This window comes from Beta vulgaris, chromosome 6, assembly GCF_026745355.1.
Source record: "Beta vulgaris subsp. vulgaris cultivar EL10 chromosome 6, EL10.2, whole genome shotgun sequence".
Lineage (NCBI taxonomy): Eukaryota > Viridiplantae > Streptophyta > Magnoliopsida > Caryophyllales > Amaranthaceae > Beta > Beta vulgaris.
In genome coordinates, this window is record NC_079207.1 from 1,742,458 (window position 1) to 1,753,128 (window position 10,671).

General features: G+C 34.2%; 1 protein-coding gene across 1 annotated transcript; it reads right to left on the reverse strand.

The window, feature by feature from the left end:
* Positions 1 to 3,017: 3,017 nt before the first annotated feature.
* On the reverse strand, positions 3,018 to 8,303 carry LOC104894916 (subtilisin-like protease SBT1.7). Its single transcript, XM_010681278.4, has 3 exons — positions 7,284 to 8,303; positions 6,092 to 6,461; positions 3,018 to 4,585 (listed from the first exon to the last, which is right to left on the reverse strand). Exons 1-3 carry the CDS (start codon positions 8,031 to 8,033, stop codon positions 3,399 to 3,401), a joined length of 2,307 nt encoding a protein of 768 aa, XP_010679580.2. The 5' UTR covers positions 8,034 to 8,303; the 3' UTR covers positions 3,018 to 3,398.
* Positions 8,304 to 10,671: the final 2,368 nt, after the last annotated feature.

The window sequence follows — 10,671 nt, forward strand, 5'->3', positions numbered from 1 at the left end:
CGCAAAGATTCCGATGCTAAAAAATAGTGTTCATGCTACTAAAACTAGTGTTCATGTAACTAAAAATAGTGTTCATGCAACTAACAAATAGTGTTCATGAAATATAAAATAGTGTTTTATTCCCAGAACCCACTATAGGGAAAGACTAATGTGAATTGCACATCTATTCTTGGTGGTCTACGTTCCATTTATCCTTGGGTAATATATCAAACGATAACATCGATCCTATTTTAAATTAATAAAGTAGTATTTTAGTACGGACGATCTAACGGATGAGTTACAATTATTAAATATATTATTTTTCATGATTTTATAATTAATCTATTTATTTTTCATAATATTCTGTCTAGTGCAAATTAAAAAATGGACATTATGGCATGGTAAGTTGTTAAAAAAACTTCTAAGTAATTGGGAATAACAACAATTTCAATGAAATTTGGGTAAGAGAATATTATTGTTTCTTAGTAAAAAGGTTCAAAATCAAAAAGTTTGTCATATGTTTTTATAATTACATATAATGACAAGACTTTATCATGTTTTACTTGAAACATTAAGCATTGAGACATTCATACATTGAAATTGTAATTGATTATTTGTTAAACTCTCACATTTCATTTCAAAGGTCATGTGTTCGAATCATATTAATTACACATTGTTAATCTTTTGATTGAGATCATAAACATGTTTATTAGAAACTTCATAAGAGTATCACGTGGTACCATTTATCTGATAAAAATGTCTTTTTATATATTTTTATAGATGAGAGACAAGTTTTGAAGAAAGATAAAATTAAAGGTACATTTCAAATCATATCAACAATTGCTTACTATAACTTTTGTGGACCATGTAGTCCATATCACAATATAAATGGCACATCTCTTAGTGGCACAAAATTGGTAAATGTGGCAACTAATTGTCTATGTAAAGTTCATATATTAAAAACTCGGATGTGTTATGTACATGGTATATTTAAAATTTTGTTTATTTAGAACTCTTCTTTTTATTTCAAATGAGCAATGAGAAAAAAAAAATAGTACACACTAATGTATGATAAAAATTATAGTTTAATTGGCTCGATTTTTTATGTAATCTTTCTTTTGATGTATGAAGTCATAAAATTAGTGATGTTGCTGAGATTGATACTTAATCATGAGTCAAAGGGTACCCCTTAATCAAAAGTTTACCAATTAAATTATATGATATCTCATGAAAAAGTTTGTTTAAATACTCTGACAAAAATATACCATAAAAAGGTAAGACCTTCATGATAACTTTCACTTTAGGCTATATTCAGTTCACCTTATTTTTGCATATTTCAGATCTAATTTGATCATATCATATCAGAAAAAATAAGTTCAGATAAGATCAGATCAGTTCAAATCATGATTATATTTAAAAATCATTATTACTATTAAATATTTTTCATTACATATTAGTAGAAATTATAATAATTGAATATTAATAAAGTACTCATTGAGATGAATCAAACAAAACCCCACATGACTGTATTTGTTCTTATATATTGAGAAAAATCTAAAAGATAAGATTTTGTAATCAAACCAGATCAGATCAGATCAGAAAAAATAAGTTTAGATCAGATTAGATAAGTTCATATCAGAAAATTTCAGGTGAACTAAACATAGCCTTAGTCTTTGTTTTTGTTAGGATCATATAAACATAGTCTAGTGAGTAATTTGGAATCCAATAATTATATATGGACAAGATGGCTCACAAGATACTCTACTAGTACAAAACTTAACTAAGAATTAAGGTTGGCCTAATTGGTTGGGTACCGACCGTACCGTCCTTCCATCCTTATAAAAAGAGTTCGATTCTTGTCTTTGAAAAGTGAGATTTTCAAAATTTCTCCCACTTGTGAAGATTTCATATCCTCTAGAGTTTTAATACAACTCTATCTGGTAGAGTTGTATCTTAACCGTACATTTCAAAATCAAGGGTTCATAACTGTGGAAAGAGGAAATTTATGGGGTGGATAATAATGAGAAAAAGTAGGAAAGGCTTTGGAAAGATAGTATATGAGTTATTGGATTTTTTTTCATGATTGATATTACTCAAACTCTACCTTGTAGAGTTAGAATCCAAACACATACGTGCAAGAGATTTCATCTTACATTTAATTTTTTATTTTTTTTACAGATATCAACTAGCTTAAACGATAAATTATTCAAACTATACCTAATACAGTTCAACTTGTAATTAAATCACATCTCCATCAAGACAAACCAAAAAAAAAAAATTACTATCCTTTATAATTGTCATACTACTATAGTAAAGTAGTTAGACTCTGTTATTTTAGATAGGGGAAAACTGAATTGAAAATAAGTTCAAAAGAATAAAACCTAAGTTGTAAGGACGCGTTTGGTATAACAGTGGTTTTCTGATTAACAAAATGGTTACAAAAGAATGGAGCTGAACTAAACTGATTAGAGCAGAACAGAACTGAAAATAAGCTGGGAAGAACAGACCCTTAGTCAAATTTACTTGGCACACGATGATTTCGAAAACTGACAACTGAAAAGTGAAAATCACTTTTTCAGATTTCCAATTTTTAGCTTTTAATTTTTAAAAAATAAAGTGGGAAGAACAGACCCTTAGTCAAATTTACTTGGCACACGATGATTTCGAAAACTGACAGCTGAAAAGTGAAAATCACTTTTTCAGATTTCCAATTTTTAGCTTTTAATTTTAAAAAACTGGAAACAAAAAATAAAAACAAAATAACAAACGGACAGTAAAGCTTTACTTTATTTTTTTTCATTTTTCTCTGTTTGTTTTTTTTACATGAGTGAACAATCTGATTTTGTTATTTTTGCACATAGTGCCATAATGGAAAAGCTAAGACAACCACAGTCCCCACGTAACTGTAACTTGCACTCGCCACTCAGGCATATAATAATTGAAACGATAAGGATAGCCGCGATGCAGCCAACACCACAAAACCCCAAATATACCAATCAATGAGCTCAATAAAAGCCAACACTGCCAACCTGTAAATATGAACACTTGAAACCATTTCTTCCTTTTTTCATTGAACATTGAACATTGAACATTGAACATTGAACATAATTATTTTGTTCTTGTCTTGAAGAACAATACATGATATATTTTTTCTCCACTCTTTAGTGGCATTACACTTGAAAAAATCTACTTTGTTTTTCAGGTAAACTAACATTGTTGCTCTATCTCAAAGCTTTCAACTCTAGTTAAGTCAGTTTCATGCCCTGATATTCAACTGGTAACAGAATGTTTACTTCCTTGGTAATGTTGATATTCGAAGCATTAAAACTGCTAATTGTTGCTCAATTTTCTGAGAAGTGATTACTCACTGGATTAACACGAAAATACCGAGCACATATTCTTTCACATAAGAAGTTTAATCATGACCAGCTAAATGCAATCGGGCTGCTAACTACGTGCTTACCGTCTGACCATTCAATCCTAGCAAATTTGTTTGTGTCTGAAGCCATTTGTTCGGCGGTGAAAGTGACAGTGTATGATTTCTTCTCATTTACCTTACTGAAGCTCAGAACTTCTGGATCCACTGATATCTTAACCTCTGGTGCCTGTGAAGTAAGAGTTACCTTATATGATCCTGGTGGTCCCACATTAGTTAAGGTCCGTGTGTACTTCATCACGGTGGGCTCATGGCTTGGACCACCAGCTGCTTTGGTAGATGGGACGGTTTTAAACGAGACGGCAAATGAAGGGTAATTGAAATCTGATAAGCTGTAATTCTTATCACTGTCGCAAATAAACTTCCTCCTGGCAACCAAGTTTATCTGTGATGGAGTGTACTTCAGTGCACACAGAAAAGCTAAGTAATCGTCGGTTGTGAGATCATACACGAGCCCCGGATTTAAGGCTGATATGGGGTCCACGTGTCCAGCCCCATGATCCAATGGTGTAGATGGTTTCCCTGTAGCAACATCCTGAAGCCTCTGCCCATTTTTGTAGGTTACATAAGCAGTAGTCATCAAAGCAGATTTGATGGCTGCAGGGCTCCAATCAGGGTGCGCTCCCTTCACAAGCCCGGCAAGGCCGCTCACATGAGGACAAGACATCGACGTCCCTGATATGATGTTGAACTCCACCCGCCTCATGTCAGTGGCTACTGCGGTGGGCCCCAAGGCCCCTGACCACCCGGCTAAGATGTTGACACCTGGAGCAATCATATCAGGCTTTAAGATCTCGGGGGTGATTGCATTTGGGCCTCGGGAACTGAAGGCCGCTACAACAGGTGAAGGTTGAACTCCCACTTTCGTCCCCTCGAACAGAATGGTGGCAGTTGGGTTCGAATCCGAGATTACGTAGTCCCTTATTGCATCTCCACTCTTCTGGCCCACCGCTGTGGCTGGTAATAAATGTGCATCAGCAACTAACTCCTCACCATTTGCTTCTGTATTTGCCAAAATCATGCCAAGACCGCCAGCAGCTTTGACCACCGCACCCTTCTGGACCCTCGGGTTTACCCCACGGTCACATAAGACTATTTTACCTTTCACTTTCTCCGGAATTAATGTGCCAGTCATGCACAGACTGCCACTAGTGGCGTTGCTCGCATTTCCTGCCATCATATCAGAGTTCACATTGAGCCCATTACTTTTGCTATCGTCATTAATAGTTCCAAGGTCATGAATAACAATATCATTTGGCATAATAAATCTAGAACTGCAAGTTGTTAGCCTCTCATTTTATGTTTTACTATATGTAGATCATAAAAATAAAACAAATGCTGAATTTGCATAGTATTAAATCGTTCTAGTGAACATAACTCTTAACTACTCCCTCCGTCCCATAATATATATTTTTTTTTACACGGTCTCCAAGATGGACATTTGACATTTTCAATTACTTATTTATAAAAAGTTAACATTACGACACTACACATTGAGCCGAATCTAACAAGATCTCAGATCTGTGTTTTTTAAGGTTTAACCCACTAAAAATGAAACAAGCACTATATTATAGGACTAAAGGAGTAAGTAATTACATCGTCCCAAACTCCCAACAGAGGACCATTAATATTAGATCAGTTTGACACTACTTCAATCACTCAATCTTAGTGAGGGCATTTAAGGAAAATCAATCATAAGTCAACTAAGGAGGAGAGTTTGACCACAAACAAGCCAAAGAAGATTCCAAACTACAACCAATTGTCAATAGCAGAAGTACAACTTCATGCTTATAAGGTGGTTATTTTCTCTCCTCTTCTTTAATGTGAGATAACTTATATGTGCATGTAATAAACAAGGGGTTCAACAGTTTGTCCGCTAGGAATAGTAAACGTCAAATTGTCTAGGTTAAAAACAAAGATATAATACAATCTAAGATAGATGACTGAAGTTTTAATTAAAGTACTTGCGCTGTTTCCTTGTACTTTATGAAACCACTGATTAGTGATTACTTTAATGTTAAACAAGAAAACCTACCATAATCCTATATTGAACAGAGAATCACACAAATCATAGAAAAAGAACTCCTAATCTTAAATTTCTGAAATGTTGGTAGCAATGCAGTTTACCTACTTCTCTTTGGATCCAGTTGCATATTCTAACCAATAATTTACAAGTTCAAAAGACTGTGAACATGGATAACCATACTGTTCTGTCCATTAGTGTGTTGAAAATTAAAATGTGTTGAGAATTTGAAACAAAGGCTTGGAAAGTTTGGTAATTGAATTATATATACTGACATACACAATCATGATTGAACTGATTAAAATTTGCTTGTCAAACACTCCACATTTTACTGATATGACCTTAAAACTACTTAAAGATTGCAGATCACCTAAATCTATGTCCCTTCTATGTGCCATGGGAAAATAGTTCCACATTTGTGAAAGCACGCAATTAATTGTTTTAACATACGTATAGACCAAACACGAACACGACCCGTTTAACTTCACCACTCTCTCTAATACCAATACCTACTTTTACATCAATTCTCATGTAACCCACCATAATCATGTGCAATTGTTGACAAATAACCTATACTCAAGAGAGATGTATACAGTAAACCACATTATAAAGATTAAATAGAACTAATGTAATTAGGTAGCATAAAGATGTACCTGCATAGACAGCAGGTAGCATGCCGTGAGGCAAGGACTCTCCTCGGAAGAGCGAAACTCCAGCATATTTCTTCCCATTGCTAACACTAGCAACAGCCGGAAAGTCCCTATCGAGTGTGCCGGCTCCTACAGTAGTTATCCACGGTGCCACATTCGACAGGCTGAAGGCCGTGGGTCCTGCGTTACCCGCCGAACACGACACCAAAATCCCGTGCTCCATCGCCGCAAATGCGCCAATGGCCACGCTGTCCCTGTAGTATTCCGACGTTCCCCCGCCCAATGATAGTGACAGCACATTCACGTTATCCTCGATTGCCTTATCAATGGCTTTTAAAATGTCAGAGCTGAAACATCCTCCTGTCCAACACACCTGCAAAGTATCTCATGTCACTTCAACATTTATTAATCTAATCAAATACTTACAATACTCCTAATCTTTAATCAGATCCTCAATCAATTTAATAACAGTACATTCTCTATTCGGAATCAAATAACATAAACTCTTTTTAATCGTACCACTTCCTTAATTTTGACCATGCTTTTTCACTAAAATATAAGTATGTAAACATATATAATCAAATAATTAAAAAAAGTTTAATATTCATCTTAATATTTTAAAATAAAATGGGAAGTACCAAGTTTCATTATTGAATTTTCTTTAATTAGAAATACAATAAAACATTATCTTTATGTCATTCCTCTCCTTAATTTATTACATACATATCAATATTTGTTAATAAGATGTCTAAGTATAAGAGGTGCTCAAAATTTTCCTAAAATTAAGCTTTTCTTAGTGTAAATGACAATTAGTTTTTTTTTAATATAGAGGAAGGAAGACCCTAAAGTCAAATGATGTAAACGTGATTTGATCACAAGTCTTAGGCATCATCTCTTACGATATTAATAAGTTCATAATACTAAGAGCTCGTTTGATTAACCTTCAAATACATGGAAAATTATAATTCTTAAAAGATAAATATATGTGTTGTTAATTAATTTTACAAAAACATGAAAAGTAAAACATCCTAAAAAGTTCCAATATCTACAAAATAGAGAAAATAACTTACTTAAACCCGTAGGTAAAAAGAAAGATGTACTCTTAAGAAATAAAATTTCATGGATAATGCAAATTCGTGGAAATTTTACTTCCCAACTTCAACTAAACGAGTCCGACGAAGTCTATTACTCTTACCTTATAGACAGCCACCCTAGCCCTGGGAGCCATTCCACGCGCCGTCCCTGGCGCATACCCAAAAAGACTAGCCCCTTCAACAGGAGACCCAGCAGCAGTACTCGCCGTGTGGGTCCCATGTCCATCATCATCACGTGGTGACTTCGACTCACGTGACTCATCAAACGACCCCACCACCGCCTCATAACCCTGTGAGAAATACTGAGCACCAATAAGCTTCAAATTACAACTCGACGCGCTGAAGTTATTCCCTGTCATACACGCGCCACGCCACGTGCTAGGCACGGGACCCATCCCTTTGTCGTCAAAACTCTTACTCTCTGGCCAAACACCCGTGTCCAACACACCAATGATGACGTCACTCGCCGATTCCGACTCAGTGAACGAGTCACGAGTTCTGTCGAGTCCTAGGAAGGAAGGTGTCCGAGTCGTGTGTAACTCGTACCGAGTTTCGGGCAGCACCGCCAGAATCCCGGGCAGGGAAGAGAGTGACTCAGCCTCGGATTCTGTCAAGCGTGTGGCGTACCCGTGGGCAGCGTTGGAGTACGTGTAAATCATCTCAGCTGTATCTGACACGTGCCGGAGAGATGACTCGTACCACTTAGTGTGGTGGTCGAAGGTTGCCGGCATTTGAGATTTTGCCATGTGTACTATGTATGTGTTTTTCTCCGGTGATGATGAGGACACGTGGCAAAGATACAGTAACACCACCCAAATTATCATTAGTGGATAAGAAATTAGCAACCTCATTATTGTTTTTTTTTTTTACGGTGGTCGGAAAAAGAAAAAGGAGTTAAAACACTCTAAAAAAGTTTTTAGAGTTGAAATGTGGGAGTAAAGTGTGATGATTAAATAGTAGTAGGAGTATATTTTTTGAGGAGAATTATGAAAGAATGAAAAGACAAAAGGAGAGACAAAGCAAGCAAGTGTGGAGCAGAGAGCATTTAGCTAGGATCAGCTTTCGTCACGTGTGGGTGTATAAGTGTGTTACTTTGATCCTTTCTGTAATTTCTCTCTTTCATTCTCTTATGGAGTATTTTGAGTTTTGACACCGCTTGTCCCCTTGTCCGACTCTATTACTAGGGCCTAGGGGTGTTCATGAAAAATTGCAATCGAAATCGAAAAATCATACTGAAATATCGAAAAATCAGTCTAAATGGATGGTTATCGTTACGATAAAAAATTTCAGCAATACGGGTACCGAAACAATAGAATTAACGTTAAATGGTACAGTTACGGTTATGATTTTTTAGTTAACAGCTAACCGAAATACCGAAATATTCTTTTCTCTATTTAATTGTTTTGAAACTTTTTCAAACAATTACATTCTAATATTTGTTGCTAAATTACAACAATTAGGGCAAATATGTAATTACTTGGAAACTTTAGTACTAATCTAAATACTATAATTAAGAAATGAAGTGAATTATTAGTGTTAATTATATTTTCAAATGGAATTATTATCCACTTTATACTACATTTTATATTATTGTATATATAATATTAAAGTATATGCATAAAAATATTGAAAATATCTAGTACATTAAGTAAAACGTAATAATATAAATCTAATAACGGTTAATGGTTAATCGAAAAACTGTACCGAAAAAATGGTTAACTGCTTAAGCGATAACCGGTTTAAACGGTTACGGTTAGCACAAAGAGTGAACCAAAACTTTCGATTACCGAACCGAAATGTTGTTTCGAGACGGCTAACCACCCATGAGCACCCCCTGTCTATTACAATCGTTGTAAATCATATGCGATATAACCAATTTTTTTTTTTAAGTAATAACATAAATACTACCTCTCAACACATTGGCTAGTAAGGCATGCATAGCATGTTAAGGAACTACCCCAACATAATATTGGGAGTAAGGATCGAACCCCTGACCTCATAGGCCAAGGGGGAGCGCTCTATCCACTTGAGCTAACTCCTATCCTTTATTAAAACTTGTTATGACATAATAGTTCGTTACCATTGATATCTTATTAATAACATTTAACCAAAAAAATTATAATTATGATAATTATTACCGTTAACCTTATTTGACCATGATTATAATTTTTTTGTGTAAAATAATCAAATAACAATAATATCAATAATAAAATAATATTCCACAATAATATGATTATAATACTAGATTATCATAGTGGTAACTTAATTGTAATTTTAGTTTTAATATTAATTTATTTATCATTGACTAATTGGATCTTATTGAAACTTATTATATCTGATTGGACCTGATTGAAACTTATTACACATGATTCAAAATTATTGAATCTTATTTAACCTGATTACAACTTATTAAACTTGATTGGAACTTATTTACCTAGGCTATGTTCAGTTCACCTTATTTTTGCTTATTTCAGATCTAATCAGATCAGATCAGATCAGATCAGAAAAAATAAGCTCAGATCAGATCAGTTCAGATCATGCTTATATTTAAAAATTATTATATCTTTCATTACATATTAGTAAAAATTATAATAATTGAATATTAATAAAGTACTCATTGAGACGAATCAAACAAGACCCCACATGACTATATTTTTCTTATATATTGAGAAAAATCTAAAAGATAAGATCTTGTAATCAGAAAAAATAAGTTCAGATCAGAAAAAATAAGTTCAGATCAGATCAGATAAGTTCAAATCAGAAAATTTCAGGTGAACTAAACATAGCCCTAATTGAAACTCTTGACATAAACTGAATAAATTTGACTTCAAATTTACTTATTTTTAAGGTCATTGAGACACTGACTCACAGCTATTATGTTTTTTTTAGTTAGAAGTTCAAATTTTAATATTCTCCCACAAATTTAATTTTCTTCTTTTTGCTTTCTTCCTTTTCTTAACTTTCTATCTCTCGAGATTCTGTTTTCAGCGAGATGAAGAGAGAGGGTGCAGTGGTTTCTTTGTTTGGTATTATATTACTATTAGTCTATTAACCATTACTAAGTATTGAAGATATCTAAGAGATCAGAGAGTTTTGTATAGAGAGAGAAAGAGAGGATGAGAGAATTTTATTATGTAAGAGAATGAATTACAAAGCTAGAATGAGGTCACTTTATATAGTGCCTTTTTACATTGCTCTCTAACAACTTTGTTTCTTTAACTAACTTTGCTGTAACAAACTAATAACAAAAATAACAGAATGTTACACATCAGCATCAGCAGCAGGATGATCATGAGTATCATGATCACCAACACCCCCCTCAAGCTAGGGAGTGGATGAGAAGACATCCCTAGCTTGGACATAAGCTTGGAGTTTGAGCAGTAGGCAAGGCCTTAGTCATTATATCAGCTAGTTGCTCAGATGTAGAGACATGATGTAAGGAAATCAGACCATCTAGAACCTTCTCTCGAGTAAAATGACAGTCAATTT

Coding starts and splice junctions, on each gene's coding strand:
- LOC104894916 (XM_010681278.4), bottom strand. CDS start 8,033: ATGAGGTTGCTAATTTCTTATCCACTAATGATAATTTGGGTGGTGTTA. Junction 6,462..7,283: donor CTAGGGTGGCTGTCTATAAG/GTAAGAGTAATA, acceptor GATACTTTGCAG/GTGTGTTGGACAGGAGGATG. Junction 4,586..6,091: donor GCTACCTGCTGTCTATGCAG/GTACATCTTTAT, acceptor ATATGATGGCAG/GAAATGCGAGCAACGCCACT.